At 35.7% G+C, this 18,630-nt stretch overlaps 1 protein-coding gene across 1 annotated transcript in view; it reads left to right on the top strand.

The window, feature by feature from the left end:
* The window catches only part of PRMT3 (protein arginine methyltransferase 3), a 68,071-nt gene that overhangs the window by 958 nt on the left and 48,483 nt on the right, over window positions 1–18,630 (top strand). Inside the window, exons 2-7 of the mRNA XM_029286019.1 lie at window positions 1,266–1,348; window positions 3,988–4,037; window positions 4,872–4,974; window positions 7,762–7,915; window positions 10,874–11,015; window positions 13,302–13,367. Coding sequence (XP_029141852.1) covers window positions 1,266–1,348; window positions 3,988–4,037; window positions 4,872–4,974; window positions 7,762–7,915; window positions 10,874–11,015; window positions 13,302–13,367 — 598 coding nt within the window. The remainder of the gene's footprint in view (window positions 1–1,265; window positions 1,349–3,987; window positions 4,038–4,871; window positions 4,975–7,761; window positions 7,916–10,873; window positions 11,016–13,301; window positions 13,368–18,630) is intronic.

Consider the following 18,630-nt stretch of genomic DNA (forward strand, 5'->3'; position numbering starts at 1 on the left):
CAAGTTGCGAGCCCTCTCTGAGGGGGCCAAAATTTCGCCCCCTATAGTCAGCGATGGAGTCAGCTGACTATGCCGAGGCGCCGGCAGCCACAGCCACTCGGTCTTGGAGGGGTTGAGCCTGAGTCTGTTCCTCCCCATCCAGACCCGTACGGCCTCCAGGCAACGGGCCATCACGTCAAGGGCATCGTTGGGGTGGCCTTGACGTGATGGCCCGTGATGACATTTAATAAGTAAACGGATACTGAATGTACGCGCCCAACAAAACTCACAAAGTGCATATTTCTGCACTCTTTCCGCCTTAACAGTTCACTTGAAATGTAACTGTCATTACATGGGATTCTGCAGTTGTTTGGCTGATAAAAGCAGGGTTGCAGTCACCCGCTCCAACTTCTTTTGGCGGCAAACCCCTAAACATGACCTTTCCTAGTGAAAGCAATGTAGAGAAAGTAGAGTAGTCCTCAAATTACAACCACAATTGAGTCCAGAATTTCTGTTGCTAGGCAAGACATTCGTTAAGGGATTTTGCCCCATTTTACGATCTTGCCACAGTTGTTGAGTGAATTGTTGTGGTTGTTTAGTTAGTAATAATGGTGGTTAAGTGAACCTGGCTTCCCCATTGATTTTGCTTGTCAATGGGGAATATCACATGATCACGTGACTGTGGGACCCTGCAATCGTCATAAATATGAGCCAGTTGCCAAGCATCCGAATTTTGATCACATGACCATGGAGATGTTGCAGTGGTTGTAAGTGTGAAAAACAGTCATGTCATTTTTTTTCAGCGCCGTTGTAACTTTGGTCACTAAATGAACTGTTGTAAGTTGAGGACTACCTATATGCTGAACTGAATGACCCACTGGTCTCTAGCAGAGGCAATAGAAGAGTTGAATACTTCATTCACAGTAGTGCTCAGTCTTCACCACATGTATTTCCTATCTTTCAGATACTGAATTTCTTTTGCATTTAATCACTCTTAGTTTTCACATCTGACTACTGTAATCCTTTTGTTTCCAGCCTTGCTGCCTTTCTTTCAGGAATATTATTTTTCCCTGTACAGTCTCATGAGATGTTTTTATTATTTCATTTTTTTCACCTGATACTTCAGGAACGTATTGCTTATTCTCTAACACATGTTCTGAATTCTGTCTTTCATAGTTCCATCATTAGATATTTGGTTCTATTTCTATGTTATGCTGTTCATGCCCACATTTTAAAAGTATAAGAATTGGTGCGTATGCATTTTTAAAATACCGCTTTTTTCTAAGGTTTTTCAGTTCAGCTGAAGATAGTTTTTGCCACTGTACCTCAGACCACGAGTTCAGTATTGAGATGATGGTTCAAAAACATCGTAAGTTTATTTCCAAATATTGTATGGTTCTTTTTTTTGCATTTTCAAAAGTTTACTAAACTTAAAGCTAGAAAAGGAAAAGAAGAGAAAAATAAAAAGACAAAATGGGAGATAGAGATTTACAAGCATTGTAAAATTAACTTTAAAATTTCAAAATTTATTTTCTGCATATTAGAATAGATTGTATCAATTTAAAGTTTTAAGAATGTTAAAATAAATCTGCTAAAAACAAGGCAGGCAATAATTAATTATAATCAATATGACAAATTGTTTTAAATGAAAAAAATTACAATAATTTTTGGCCAACAAAAAAAATGGCAAATTCAAAACTTAAAGAGATTAAACATTAAAGTCTTATACCAGTGATGGCGAACCTTTTAGAGACCGAGTGCCCAAAAACCGTCCCCCGTCCCCACCCTGCTCACTGGGCCACCCACCTCCTCCACAGCCCGCCACAGATCACCCAAGTGGCCCAGCAGTGCCATGGTAGCCACATGGGAGGAGGCGGGGCTAGGGCTACAGCGCGTGTGCCCACAGAGAGGGCTCCAAGTGCCGCCTCTGGCACACGTGCCATAGGTTCGCCACCACTGTCTTATACTATATGAAGGTGAAAAAATAAACTTTTGATGTGTTACTTATAGGGCAATAATTGTTTCCATGTTGAATTAAATTGAATATCAGATGTGTTTTTTAAAATATTGATTTTTATGTCGGTGTATGTTCCCAGAACTTAATTTAACCATTTTTCTAGAGAAGAAATTGTTCATAAATTTTAGTGAAAAGAATGGATGCAATAGTTACTTTGGATTTTTTCATATTTGGTGGCAATGTTGTAAAGCTTAACAATTCAGAAGAAATATTGATGTTGGAATATAACAAATTTTAAAGATTAAGTTTTCTTCCCAGCTTTCTATTCTTTTTAACTAAACATTTTTAAATCTTCTGTTTGCACAAAATAAAATATTATCTGCTGGTTATTTAGTGTCTTATTTTCAATTCTTATTGGAATTCTTTGGGATAAAAAATGGACAAAATGTTCATTTTTACCACTGCAGTTCTTCCTAACCAATAAAGTATCAACTTTCTCCATTTTGAAATATTTGCCATTATACTTCTCCAATTCAGGGAATAAATCTTTTAATTTTTGTTAATAAATTCCCAAATATTTAATCCATTTAATAATAATGTTGAAGGCTGTTTTTATTGTAGGTAGGTTTTTTTTCTTATTTATGGTTCTATTGCCATTTCATTTTTTACAAATTGGGCATTTTATTCTTTAGGGAAAATAATTGCCAGGCCTTATTCAGAGTGTTCCCCTTACTTGTATAAAACTGTTGTCCAGTGTTTGTATGATACTTTATTTATCTTATTTGTTTGTGAAATTATCTTTATTGGTGTGGAGTGTCTTTAGAAAAAATTCATTCTAGAATTTAACAAACAATGACGTATCTGTGTATAAATACCCTTTACAAATTTGTGTGTGTGTCTGTGAGTAGAATTTTTAGCATGTTCATGATTGTGGGAAGGATGTCTTACCTTGCTATACAATTTAACACATACTAAATTCGTTTTCATTTGTAAAGTGAATTAGATTGTTTTCTGGTGAGTGGAATAATAGAATATTTAAGTTGAAATATATGGAAGTATGATGTGAAGAATAAGCAGTTAAAGTGTTGAAATGGCACTTAGGGAAACTCAAGCTTAAGTCCACCTTTACTACAGAAGATCATTAGGTGATTTTGAGCCAGTCATTCTCTTTCAACTCAATCTCCCTCATAACACTATTGTGGCGAAATAGTAGGATGAGAAACTGTGCATATTGCCTGGAAGACTTGCAAGAAAAGTGGGGCAATCACTTTTGTTACCTACAAAAGCCTCTACCTCGCTGATATATTCCAGCAGAGGGAGCATGCCACATTCCCCAATTCTTAGAATACTGGTAAAGACACAAGCCGTTCCTGTGATGAATCCCACACTCTACAATACTCTGCTATCTCCTTGCAGAGTTGACTGCCTTAAATAGTGTTATTCCCAGAATCTTTAGGAAATATGTGCTATTGTAATGTCTGAATGTTGGCTACGTTATCCAACATTTATGAATGTATCTATTGTTACCTTTTAAATATTTTAAATATTAATAATTTGGGAGTCAGTTTGGTGTAGATTTTAAGCCAGCAAGCTAGAAACTGGAGGGGGTGCGAGTTCTAGTCCTGCCTGAGGCACTTTGCCAGCCTCTCTCAGCCACAGAAGAAGACCATGTTAAGCTGTTTCCCAAAATCTGCAGGGATTAGCTCAGACAGTCATCAGGAATCAACATTGACTCAAAGGGGTATGTGCACACATGCACATCAGTTGCTGGTCAAGTCGTTTCTACTAAGATTGTTTTATTTTGCCAGATGTAAACTGCTTAAAATTTGCGATTGTAAGTAGTGTAAGTCATTACATTAATAAATAAGATATGTTAATTTTTAAGATAAGATGAAATATAATATTCCATTTAATGTAGCAAACTTGTATTTGTACTGAACTTGACAAAGAAAATCAATACAGAAATAAAATAATGGGAGGAAATATAAGAACACATGAGAGTAAACAGATTAAGATTCTGATAAACATTTCTGTTCTTCTGCTTCTTTCAGGGCTTGATTTCTATGGCTACATTAAGCTAGTAAATTTTATTAGACTGCAAGTAAGTTTCCAGATATTTTGTAAAGTAGATGTAATTTAAATAATGTTATTTAAATTAGCGGTGGGAAGAATATGTTCTACCTTTGGTATTAGGTTTCTGAGAATGCCACTTGAAAAAATTGTGAGAGTGCAAAAACTAAACCAAATGTGAATGTAAAATCGATTTTTAAAAATTATTTATGGTGGATTATCTTGATGCCTAGAATATTATTTCACTTAAAAACCATAGTTAATTGGGTTAGCTTATAAATACAGTAAATAAGTATGCATAATATTCAAGGCAATCTGGAAGTGTTAGATCACTCTTAACATCATAACTGTAGACATTTCTTACCCAAATGAGGACCTCAATGTTCACTGATGTTTATTGTTTCTAGATCTAATTTTAGAGTTACTTATTGTTAGCAACAGCTTGTTGTTAATGGCAAGCAATGGATTTGGAAATGATATATTGTATATATGTTTATGTATATTCTTTGTTAGATGTTTGTTTATTCATGTCAGAAGCATCACAATTAAAATAAGGCACACTAGATGACAAAATATAAAATACAAGATGAATCCGTTCTTAGTTGACAAGGGTAAAAGTTCAAGTTCAAGTTAGCACTAAAAAAAGATTTTTCTTGGATGGGAAATTAGGTGCATTATATAGGCATGAAAGGTAAGAAATAGATAAAGACTCTCTTCAGCTATAAAATAGAGGAGGAATGTATCAGTTGTAGAATTATGCTACAGGTAGTTCATATGTCTAACTTTAAAAACTCCAGTTTGTTATTTGTGTCTATGATTCATTCTTAGAATAGTCTGTCACCTCCATGTTCATTTACTATTTCAGAAGCCAGACGCAGAGTATGTTAATTCTCTTAGACCTCCATTTCCTTGGGATGAAGATAACTATTTGAAGCCTGTAATAGAAAATGATTTATTACTACAGTTTGGTAAATTTTCTTTTCATTTTACATTTTTGCAAAATTACAAGGAAATTTTTAATAACTTGAAGCCTTGTCCAAACCAAGTTAGTTTATATTTTCAAATGGGAATAGTAGTTATCTGTTCTTTAAACTGTTTGAAAATAGTATGGCAAGTTAACAAATCCCTTTAGGGAAAAAAATGTAAATTAGAGGCATTTTGGTGTTATATTGTGATTATTTCCAACATAGATCATTCATTATGGTGACTAAGGCTATTACTGTTTGTGTTCCATAACCAAGCCAGATACAGAGTGAAAATGATTTAAATCAGTTGCATCCAAGACTGACAGAAATTAACTAATATTGTCTTGATCTTTGCCAAGAATAGAACGTTTGATATGAGGAAAGAATCTTTCTGGACAATGGAAGCTATATTTTATTTTTTCATAAAGAACTTGATATCTCTTCTCTTCAACAGAGACTTATGGAATGTGGTAGCTTCTTGAATGTTTTGGAGAATTTGCATAAGCCAAAGCTGATGAACCTGTTGAAGCTCTTATTGATGCATGGAATATTACTTTTTGAATGAAGGGATTGAAATAATGATGCCTGTGTAGGCAAAGATGTTCTTAGAGATCCTTTTCTGGATCCTACTTCTGGTTTCAGTCTTTGATCTAAGGCAGAATAAATTTATCCTGATAGAAAATTTGTGAGAAGATATAGCAAATGCTATTATGTTGAGCCTACTTGATCTTTCACTTCTTTTTGACCACATGGGCCACAGAATTCTGCTAATTTGTCTCTGTGAGTTGGGGATATTCTGTTAAAAATATTTCACTCCTTCAAGGAGGTATGCAAATTGGAAAAATGTGCATAGTCTAAATGGGGTTGCACAAGTAGACCTAATAGATATTTTTCAACTGGTTTATCACTAAAATCAGAGGTTATGTTATGTGTGCTGAGTTGTAAACAGTAGTGCCTTGCATTGCTTATGGATGGTATAATTAATGGATGCTTTGTGATAGCATCTGCAGTCTAGAATACACTGTCCCTTGAAATCATTGAGGCACCTATGATTCTGTGTCTTCCATAGCTCTCTTTACATAGGACTATATGGATCCTGAACGAATAATACTCTATGGTGAACTCATACATATCTGTGTCGCACTATGAATCCAGTGGAATTTAGAGCTTATTTTTAAAGCTTATTAATTGCAAATTAGCAAATCCCTTTTGGAAAAAAGAATTTCAAAAATATTGGTGTTGATTGATTATCCATCAATACAGTTATTGTTGTTTTTTACTCCTAGCAAATATATGATAGATTTTGTCCATATATTGACTCTGGCTTGGTGAGTACTACACAAACAAAAGTAAAACAGACACGCTAATCCTTTGGATTGAGTCCTTTTATGCTTTGGAACTGGGAAGAAGCAACATGAGAAACTATTTTGACTATTGACTATTTGACTATTTGACCTTTCTTTAGCTGTTTATGAGTTCAGAATATACCCGCGGTGATTAAAGTCTTATTGGCAAATATTCAAACCCAGTTTCTTTTGGGGGCCCTACAAGCCATTTCTTTCTTTGGAAAGATTTCAGCCCAAGTTTTTGAGAACCATTTTCAAGCACCTTGTTGCATTTTGAACAGGTAACTGGCCTACCTAAAATCCAGACTTTTGCCTGGTTTTCATCTTCTCCTGTAGGCTTAAGCTCTCCTATTTTTCAGCCAGCTTGGCCCCTTTAATTATGATGGATAGCTTTCAGTTTTCCTGGTGCCAGGCAACACATGCTAAATTGCAATTTCATGGTTTTTTATGGCCAGCCATCACCTTGATAATCCATGTATGTGCACTAGCTGATCTAAAGCAGAGGGCTATTGACTTAGAGCTGCAAGCAAACTGTCCAGCTCTATCCAGAAACACTTTCTTGAGCCACTCTGCACATATCTTAACTGTATAATGATCCCAACATTCCTTATCCCTAGCCAGATTCAGTGCCCTTCCAACAGCTGTTGTTAAGGAAGATATGTAAAGTCCCCTTTGAACAAAGACTGTGGTGGAGGAATAATTGAAACAATAATACATGTTATACTGTATTGCCCTTTCTATACAGGTGTTACCAGAAATTTTTACTAAAATCTTTACTAAATATCCTGGTCATTCCGTTCTGTTTTACCTTAACATGTTGGATCAGTCTGATTTTATTTCCTTGATCACAGCCACATATTATTCTATAGTTTATGCAGTACAGTATAATATTTATTCTAAACCTTTTTAGATATTTTAGAACAATTATATTTTTTTTCCTTTTTGATCCTGGTTGCAACTTTTGTGTTTTATCTGCTGGTCAGTGACCGAATAAAGATTGATTGATTGTTGGTAGGGTATTGTATTACTGTACTAAGCAAAAGTAAGTAAAGAAAATTCACATTATACTCACTCCTCTGAGTTTACGTGTTGTGTTGTAATGATATGTGGGAACGATCTTGGAAGACAGGAGAAAAAGCTGGAGACTGACAATTGGTGTGTAAAAGATATCTCAACCCAGAGGAGGGATGGCATGGGAAATGTTTCAGAAGGGATCCTAGTTGTGTAACAAGAAAGTAAGAGAGGAAAATATTTTCAGTCTTGGAAGATTCTGTTAAAAGTAACCTTACAATAAAGACAGAGCTAGTGCTCCTGGCTGTGCTTCTTGTATGGATTACTTTTCAAAACTAACATATATTTAGGAAGCATGGTCAATATCCATTCTTATTCAAAGTTAAACCATTCCATTCCATATTTGTACAAAATTTGTGTGTTTTATTTGCAGATATAGAAGACCTTCTTGATTCTTCCAGTATCTCTTGTCCTAATGGAGTATCTGAGGCTTCATCTCTCCTTGAATGCTTGAAAAATGCTGAGCACAGAACTGAGTTGGCAGAAGTTGCATTGGCCAGAGCCCAAGATGATCTACAGAAAATGAGGTAATCATTTTGAATAATACACTTTTTAGTTCAAAATCTTAGTTGGAAACAACCTTGGCTATATTGTGATGATATAGGAGTATAATATCTAGTGTATTAAAGACAAGAAAAAATGAACAATTAGTCACTTTTAATGAATGGATCAATAAGAAGGAAGTAATTTTGTTCCACAAAATTGGATTCAGCTGAACTAAAACACAATCTCCTGTTGTTGAAATAATACAATAAAGAAAATAAACCCAGCAAAAAGGAAATAGCAAGAGATTTATTGGACAGTGAAAAGGAAATGTGGGCTGAATAGCATAATCATCAAGTGGATACATAGGTAGCTCGAAATAATCATAGTTAGAATGTCCTCTTTGAACTGGAGTGTTGTTATGACTAAGTGTCTAAAGTTTCAGCCCTAACACTTTTATTAGTGTTGGAAAAGTGATAGAGGGAAAGCTGTGCACATTTGCAAATGACGCAAAACTAGATGGATTATCTGGTACCCTAGAAAACAAATGAAATTCACAACAATTTGTATAGGTTAGAGAAATGTGCTGAAAGTAATAAATGAAGTTCAACAGAGAGAGATGTGAAGTTCATTTAAGATCAAAGGCACAGATAGAGGATTCAGGGAGGATGTCTGGCTTAATTACAGTGCTTATGAAAAAAGTATTTGAATAACAATTGATTGCAAAGCTGTATGAATCAGAAATACATCATTAGAAAAAAGTCACTTTAAGGCTCCATTAATATAATTATAATTTTTAAAACAAAAAAAATAATCATTACAATTTATTCTTCTTTGGTGAATTTTCATACTGAGTATATCTAGTTCTGGTTGGCACATTTTAAGAAGGATTTGGACAAATGAGAATGATATCATGGACAGCCAGTAAAGATGATCGGGGACTAGAAACTAAATCCTGCCAGAGATCAAGAAAGTATGAATAGGACTGAGCAGGATTATAACATGTTCAAATAACTGAATAATATTACTAGAAAGTCAAAACAGGTTCTTCATAATTCAAGAATGCATGTTGCTTTAATGGACTTAAGCTATTGAAAGACAGATTCTTATTTAATATTGAAAGAAGCAGTTTACCAGTAGAAATAATTACCATGGTAATGTCCCTTTCATTGGATGAGTCCAACTGGAGGCTTTAATTTAGATTACTGTCATAAACTATGGATTGGACTTGATGGCCTAAGTAGAGCATTCCAACTTGAATTCTTTCAACTGAGAATTGCTAAATCAATTCCTCCTGTTCTTTTATTTGGCTCAGTCCTGAGACAGGAGTATTTTGAGTCACAAAATTGATTGCAATGTCTATTCTGAAGGCACAGACTGAGCACGACTCTGCACTGTTCTTACCCCTTCATTAGTGGCTAGTGATCCAACTAGAACATACATAGGGTATCGGTAGCTGACCAGACATTATCCTGTGTATCTGTCAGCAACTCCCATCAGCATCGCCAGTACCCAGGGATGTTGAAATTGATCAATGTTGATAGTGTCATCCAAATATTTTTGTTGCTATAAAAAGTACAGACTGGAATGTCCTAGACAGCTACCTTTAAATCCTGCTTTACAGGAAGAGAATCGGATGCCCAAGGCTGCATCAAAACACACTTAAAATGTTTTAGTTATAGGCTAGAAAGGAAGTCAGAAATCATCCTAGAAAGGCATTGGCAAACATTTCTGTACTTTTGCTACAAAAATCACAAGAGTAAGTCCATTTCATTACCAAGAGTTAAGATTTATTTGATGTAGACTTGCCTGTAAAATAATAGAATGGCTTCTGTTCCACATTCTAGTTGCTTTATATGTGGTATTCTGAAATTATAGCCACGGTTCTTTCAAATAGTATTTTTGTTTTTTAAAAATAGACTTTTGGATTATTGTGTTCTTAAAATCACTCAGTAAGGAACGGCTATTGCCTTGTAGACTTTTATTGTTTTTGTAGCAGAAAGAGGATGCTGGAAAATTATAGTATTGTTTAAAATGCCTTTAAAATGTTAATTTCTCCACTATTATGGTCCTGTGACTGTCTTCTACTTTTTCTTTATTTTTTGCTATTCCTTGAAAGATTATTATTTTTAAAGGTTGCTAAACTACTTTAAAGTAATTGGACAAAGTTTTTCTAACATCAGCTTGATTATTTGGAGTCTATTCCCTGCTGTTTTATGTTTTCTGAAAGCACCTTTCAAAACATTATCATCTTTATATACATTTTGCTTTACTTCAGCTGGAATTGTGTACCTTTGAGTCATTATTGACTCCTGGTGTCTAGCTGGATTCGTCCCTGCAGTTTTCTTGGCAAGGTTTTTCGGAGGTAGTTTGCCATTGCCTTCTGCTTCCTAAGCCTGAGAGAGAATCCTGGCTCAAGGTCACCCAGTTGGCTTTGTGTCTGAGGAAGGACTAGGATTCATAGTGTTAACTGCAAAGGAAACACAATCTTTCCATTTCCCCACCACCATCCTGTCAGAACCTATCATTCCCCCCCCACAACTAATCTCAGCTATCAATAACTGTTCTTCCATCTCCCACAGCATCCAATATAACTGATGAAGATTCCAGGATAGGAAGCAAAACATCTTTTTTCCTCAAAAAAATCAGTCCAATTGCGTTTTTAAAAATAAAAACCACTTTGGATACATTTGACTAGAACTCGTAGTTTCCCAGTATCTAGCCTAGTGTCTTAACCACTACACCAAATTGACTCTCGTAGTTAGAATTGAGTAAGGTTATAGAAACAACCAGATATACCGTAGTTTTTCATGCCCTGGAATGTCAAAAAATACTGAGGTTGAAATTCAAAAGAATTCCAAGCAACTTTCAATGCAGTAGCCAGCAGAGGGAGCTTCAGCATGTGGAAGGCACCAAATAGCACAGTATGCAACCTATATGCTGCCTTTTTATAGTTCTTATGCTACTGTATGTCTTGAGGGTATGTTTCAAATTGATTACAGGCAATTTGCACAGGATTTGGTGATGAACACAGAAATCCGAAGTAGCTCATCTGATAGCAGGATTGGAAACTTAAAGGAGGATGAGGAAGATGTTTACTTCAGCTCGTACGGGCACTTTGGGATCCATGAAGAAATGCTAAAGGTTAGGAAATGAACAGAAGCATGTCTTATGGCAAGAAAGATGGAAGGGAGGCTGTTTCCCCATACGTATACTGCAATACAGCTGCATTTTTAACCCTATCCACACTAGATTGTTATCCTGGTGAAGCTCAGGTAAAAATGCAAGGAAAAAAGTGAACAAAATAATAAGAGAAAACATACATGTAAAAACACAGTTCAAAATCCAAAGGACCATATATAATCTGGTCTCCCCATATGCTGCTTTGGTTCTTTTTCTTCTAAGATTTACATATCCCCTTCAGTGTGGATAGGAGTTCAGCCATATGATAGCTAATATAGATTTAGGTCTTAAATTTAGGTCATAAACGCAATAGAAGAAACTCTGGAGGCAATTCTTCTATAATATTTTGATATTAAATAATTGGGGTAATTAGATTAAATTTTGACAGTTGTGCATTTGCTAGCCTTTGGGATTTTATCTACATTAGTGACAGCATTTACATTGTAGCATCTGCTTCTAAGTATGTGACTAGTACAGGAAAAAAATGGCAAAACAAAGGAACGATCCTATGGATAATACGGATTCACATTCCATGTGAGCCTAGTTCCCCCATAATATTAACCACTCAACCATGATTTATAAATTACAGTGTCTGGATTTCTGTGTCAGGCTGAACTCCAGATGAACAATCAACTGTATAAGCTAGAAATTAATCAGTGCCTTGGCTCGGTAAGAGAAGACTGATAAAATATCTTCTTGCTTAAGCAGAGATGGGAACTCTGGGTCCCTCCAAATACGGAAGGGTTGCAGTACTGTTAGGATGAACAGTTTCAAGATTTTCAGACTTGTAGCCTTTACTATAGCCTGAGGTCCAGTGCTTCCACAGCACCATCCATGCTTAGAATTGAGCTTTAAATTCAAAGCTGCATAATATTTGTGACCTTACAGTATATTCTCTTGTCTTTAAAATATGGCATATTTAATAAACAAAATGCTTCTGAAACAATGATGCTAGAATCAGATAAGTACTGCTGAGTAAAGAGACGGCCTAATATTAATTACCTGGCAGAAGCTAAATTAAGCAGCCTTCTAAATATGCCCAAGGGTGGGAGCACCTGAGTTGTCAAATAGTGAAGCCCATATCATTGCATTGCTGATGAAGAACAGCCAATTCTACATCCTTGTTCTTTGAAACTCTGATGGGAGAGGAATGCAGAGCAAGTATTCCTGTGGACTGCAGCAAGTAAGATTCACAAATGAGAGTAGAGTAGTGTGTTGTTTTTTTTAGATAGGTGGGTTTGAAATTCACTAAAAATTTTCTATTTACATTATTTATCTATAAAATAATAATTTCAAGCTTCTCTCAAATTCTGATCAATCAATCTGAATCCTGAAAGGCACTGATACAGATATGTATGATTAATTCCTAAATGCAAGTTTTGGAATTCACTTTGCTAGCTGCTGCAGGAAATTGTACTTTTGTCCTTTTGATGTTTCATCTAGTGGTGCAGTGTCTGATTTGTATGCAAGGAGAAGTTCTCACTTTTTTTTTTAGTTCTTTTTATATATATTTTTTAAACCTGCATTTGTGAGGAGCTAAAAATAGGATCCCAGGGACTATCTTCGTTTGCTGATTGGTTCTCCAGCCATTTACACAGATAGTAAAGCATATGATTTCCTGGCAGTTTGTCTCTCTGCCCACAGTTATTAAAGGGAATGATGTTAGTTGCTAAACAGGTTACAGAGTCAGCTCTTAACACAGGGTATTACATCTATTCAAGTGTGCAAACTGGAAAACTACTGTACTTTGTACACTGTAGAGTGGCTTGCACAGCTTCTATGAGTTACTTAGTTTTGTACCTTTTTAGCTTTATACATGTGAACTTCAGCAAAAGCCGAAATAAGAAATAAGTGGGTAGGTGTGCATCCTGAATATCAAATTAAGACTAGTATTTTATTGCTTTTACAACATTGTACTACTGTGCTTGAAAAATTAGAAAAAGTCAGTAAAAAAGAAGATATGTGTATTATTTCCTTACAAACAGAAAGGATAAATAATTATCCTAGTATGTTTAACATTTCCACATTTCACTTAGGTCTGATAATTTTGTTGCTGCTATCTAAAAAACTGTATTAGAAATTCTGTAATCCTTAATAAAATACAATTTTTTTGTCAAATTCCAATGCCTGGTCATACTTAAAATATTGCTTTTGTTAGATGGGTTAACTGCTAGGTGATGAACTTTTGATATAACTATCATTGGACAATGAATAGTAGCCAGTGCTCAGAATACTTTTTTTTAATAGGATAAAGCACGTACTGAAAGCTATCGTGACTTCATATATCTAAACCCACACATCTTTAGAGATAAGGTAAGTGAGCTGGCTTTAAAACTGTTAATGTATTTGTAGCATGTGATGCACTAAGGTAATAAAAGTCTCCTGGATTGGATTCCTTCTACAATTGGGGTACTGAATCTTTTTGACAAGGCTTTGATTGAATATACTAAAGTCCTATTACATGGAGAGCATTATTCAGCTACAGGAGGGTGCAGAATACTGATAAGAGAAATGCTGATCAGCATTGTCATTGTTCAGTGTGCTCTTGTGAGTATTCATTAATTTTGATGACAAGGTTTTGTCGAACCTTTTCTTGTTTGCTCTTCTTAAGTGATATCTGAAATAAGTGTGTGAACACTTACCATTCTAAAAATCTATCACAAGTGAATTTCTAACCTGTGTGTGGTATGATAAAAGTTTCATGAAGCCCCAGAGGTACTAGTTTCTGGAAGAGTCCAGATTCCAGTTTTGGTTTGAGTGAAATCCATATAAATAATTCCTTCCTGGTAAGTTTATAAAAAATATTATTAGCAAGTTCTGCCTTTGTATGGGACTAAATCCGACTTCTGTGTGAAGAATTAAGGAGAAATTTCCTGACAGTGAGAATAATTAATAGTGGAATGGCCTGCCTTCGATAGCTGTGCGTGCTCCAACACTAGTGGCTTTTAAGAGGAGACTGGACAGCCACTTGTCTGGAATGGTATAGGGCAGGGGTAGTCAACCTTGGCTCTTTTATGACTCATGGACTTCAACTCCCAGAATTCCTGAGCCAACTGCTGGCTCAGGAATTCTGGGAGTTGAAGTCCACGAGTCATAAAAGAGCCAAGGTTGCCGACCCCTGGTATAGGGTGTCCTGCTTGGGCAGGGGTTTGAACTATGGTAGAAGATCTTTAAGATCCCTTCCAACTCTGTTATTCTGTATTCTGTAAACTATGGAATAAGAGTAAACAATAGGAAAGGAAGATCCAGTCAGTACATGCCATTGCATAGTCATATTAATATTCATATCATCCTTTGCCTCTGGAAGGATCCTTTTTCACATTGATTAGTTTTTGATCAAAAATGCAAATTTAGAAATTTCCTTCAATAAAAGTGTATCTTCTTCCATACATTATTTATTTTATTTTCTGGAAGGAATTTTTACCTTGGAGGTTGCAGTTAACATGTTTTTTATTTTTTAAAACTCTGGTAACAAAGCATATTCTGGGGGACTTTTCTTTAATATAATTATGCTAAGTGTATAATCTAGACCCTTTCTGTTGAGCAAAGAGGAATATTAACCCTGATTTTGTGTGTGCCACTTCTATGATATAAGGAATAGTTTTTATTTTTGTCTTGGAGCCAGAGAACAGGTAGAAAATATTTCTGTATTTGCATAATGAAGAATTCTTTATACCAATTCTTTATACCTTTATACCAATTCTTTATACCTTGATATTTATGGGAAACACTTGTAGCATTTAATTCATAATAAAAATATGTTGTCTTAAGGTCCAAAATGTTGAGTATGTGCAGAAAAGCAGTTCTGCTTGTGGAAGGTAGTCCCATCGAATTCTTCCAATTTTTACTTTCTCCAGGACACATGGTTTTCTAGAATGCTGGGAGGTACACTTCTAACAGGTCTCTTTTGGTTCCTCGATTGAACCTACACTGTATATTTATTTTATTTATTTTATTGATTGTTATCCTGCCTTTATTCCTTTATAAATAACTCAAGGCAGCACACATACCTAATACTCCTTCCTACTTTTGTTTTTCCCACAATAGCAACCCTGTGAAGTGAAACATGGATAACCTTGGACATAGCAAGTGGAGTAGGAGTATCTGCTGTTATAGACCATTTTTTGTTAACTTGGAACAAATATTGTTTTGCCTTGATATTATTCATAAGCAATTGCCTATGCATGCTTAAATGGAGAAAGGCAACGATGGCTGAAGTTCACACATCTTAAAATGTGGTGGCAGTGGTTACAATGCAGTATTGCAGGCTAACTCTGTCTGTAGCCAGCAGTTCGATCCAAATTAGCTCAAGTTGACGGCCTTCCATCCTTCTGAGATTGGTAAAATGAGGACCCGGATTGTTGGAGGCAATATGCTGACACTGTGAACTGCTCAGAGGAATACTGGAATAGTTATAGGACAGCTATAGTCATAACTGATAATATGGATTTTTAAAGAGAACATTGTCTGAAAAATTGTTTTAGGAATCATTTACTCTAATTAGGGGCAGATAGGATATTGATTAGGATATAGTTTTCAACCTTTGGGCTTTGGAAAGTTTAATTTACAATAATCAAAAATAGTGCTTGAAAAGGATGGGAAAACCCAGCAATAAATGTTTGTGGAAGAAAAATGCTGAGTTTGATTGTGGCAAAGACCACAAATTCACAGGCAGATCATTCAAAAACAGGTACTTTCTTAATTTTTAACATGTTTCTGCCAAGTAAGTTGTTGGATCTGTGGGTTCTCGCTTAAAAAAAACTCTATAAGGTGGGATTGAAATCTGCTACTCTGCTTGATTCTATATAATGGATATTATAAAATAACTGACAATATTTCAAAATATTGCAGCATTTCTTCAGTTCCTAATTGGTTTTATATTTTTTGTTCAAATAGATTTTTTCTTTAATTCTATTTTCTTAAAAATGTCACTGTTCCAGCTTCTGCTGGTGTTGGGAGAGCTAAAGTACTAATTTTGAAAACTGCATTTAGACATGTATACTTATTATTGATACAAAACTCTGTCCTGCTAGCATGGAAATTGGATAGATTTATTAAAATAGTCTCAGTCCTTCGAATTGTTCATATTTTACTATGTTCACATCTTAACATAAGATCTAAATATGCCTTCCATGCTCCTGTGTGAATCTGCTGAATTTGTGTGTACTTAATTTTAGTCAGTAGAATCTGAAGAAATTTATTTATATATTTAAATGATTTATGTAGCAGCTCATCTCACAATGGTTATTTGGATTGGCGTACAAAGGTTAACAGAACTACTACAACAGATAACCCAAATGCAGATTGTAGAGGCATTTGTAGAGATTCATCAAATGTAGATGAATCATAAATCAGTGCCTCAATCATAATTATTCAGTGATTGAGGAAGTTGTAGAACTTAAGTATTTGTCTGCATACAACTTCCCTTGTTCAGTGACATATTGAAAAGCAAAAGGTAAGTCCATAGAGTTACAGTTCATCACCATCATGATCATTAGCATAATACAGATGAAGGAAATACTTCATTTATAGCTTATATGGCTAGAGCAGGGGTGTCAAACTCGCGACGTCACGTGACATCGCGCAACGTATCGGGCCGATTTTACCATTGCCGGGAATGGGGTGGGCGCGGCTTCTGGATGACGCGTCCGGCCTGCAGGACGGCAGTTTGACACTCCTGGGCTAGAGAGTTACCTGAAATTTCCATATATTAAAAAATTAAATATCTTAAGTCTATATAAATACTTAATAAACACAGCACATTTCAAAAAACACCTCATTATTGTGTAGAATGAGTTCATTTTAAAGTGAAAATCTTTTAATTTATTTCAAGAAATGGACAATTCTTACTGCCATGCCAACATTTAAAATATTATTTGCAAGGGGAGAGATGCATTTTCTCTATGGTTCTGCTGGCTGTCATATAATTTAATCTGTATAAATAAGAAGAAATATAATTGTGGTAACATTTTCTTTACAGTTGGCATTTTTTTAAGATAATGAATAGATATAAGATCCAGCTTTGCCAAAAAAAAAAAAAAAGGCAAGGGTCTGCTTCCATTCCATGTTGCTATGGTGGAAGCTCATTGTTTTAATTCCTTCTGATAAGTATTTGGAACATCAATCAGAGAAGCTTGAGAAGAAAGTTTAGATACCATGGTGGCTAAAATATAGGACAGGGGTCTTCAAACTTGGCCCTTTTGTGGACTTCAACTCCCAGAATTCCTCAGCCAGGCACACTAGCTGAGGGATTCTGGGAGTTGAAGTCCACAAGTCATGAAAGGGCCAAGTTTGAAGACCCCTGGTATAGGAAGATTTGCTTTTCAGTTACCGTATTTTCCGGCGTATAAGACGACTTTCTAAACCCTGAAAATCTTCTCAAAAGTCGGGGGTCGTCTTATACGCCCAGTCGTCTTATATGCCGGAAAATACGGGTATTCTATTTTATTCCTTTATACATGTGGTTTGGCATATTACTCATCAAGTTTTCTCTCCCCCCCTCTCTCTCTCGCTCAAACTCTATATTTTAACTGGAAAAGTTGGGGGTCGTCTTATACACCCAGTCGTCTTATATGCCGGAAAATATGGTACCTTAAGTTGCCTTTAGGTTGATATTAATACTATCCTTTTCAAGCACATGTGCTATTTTGTCTTTTGGGTCCATAGTATTTTATCCATATCTATTCATTTTGTTTTTTAATTGCTCTCTTTCTGTGCTAAAATTGTTTATTAGGAAAGGAGCTTTGCACTTGTGGGTTTGATCTTTGTCCCATCTGACTGCTAGAGAAAGTTCAGGAAAATGAGTGTAGGATTTTGTAAATGCGTCCTGCAGGAAGGGGAGATGTCAGTGTCACTGAAGAGAGCATTTGATTGCCCCTCCTTAAAAGGGTTACTATGGACCCAGCTGAATTGAATAATTGTTGTCCAGCCTTTAACCTGTCTTTTGGGGAAAATTTATGGAGATGGTAGGATGTTAGCTACAAAACATCCCTGAGGAAACATTATCTGGATCCTTTTTAGTCAGGGGTCATGCCTGGGGATGATGGAAAGTGCATTGGTCACTCTTGCTGAGTTTTGACAAGACTTAAAAATTCTGCTAGCTGTTTCAGCAGCTTTTTATACCAGTTTGGTCCATTGGTTAAAGTACCAGACTAGAAAGCAGGAGACTGGGGGTTCAACTCCCACCTTAACCATTAAAGGTAGCTGGCTGACCTTGGGCCAGTCATACTCTCTCATTTCACATGGTTGCTGTTGTGGGGAAATACAAGGAAATGTAGTTATGTTTCCCATTTGCAATCTTCTCTGCCAGCTTCCCCAGAAAGTCAATGGAGGAGCCAGCAAGGAAGTTGCCGCACAACTGAGATTCCCTCCTAATGTCATGGTTCCGACAGATGAAACTCTTCAAAAGAACTTTGAGGCATTGTTTACCTTAAAGAATCTTTATTTTGAGTAGCATAACATTGGCACTGCAAAATCGAAGCCAAAAACTGAATTCCCCTCCCCTGAGCACATAGTATCAAAGCACAATTCCCTCCTCCAATTAACAGCCATAAATCACATTCCCCAATTAGCTTGA

The sequence above is a fragment of the Protobothrops mucrosquamatus genome, unplaced genomic scaffold (assembly GCF_001527695.2).
Source record: "Protobothrops mucrosquamatus isolate PMUCROS unplaced genomic scaffold, P.Mucros_1.0 scaffold2711, whole genome shotgun sequence".
Lineage (NCBI taxonomy): Eukaryota > Metazoa > Chordata > Lepidosauria > Squamata > Viperidae > Protobothrops > Protobothrops mucrosquamatus.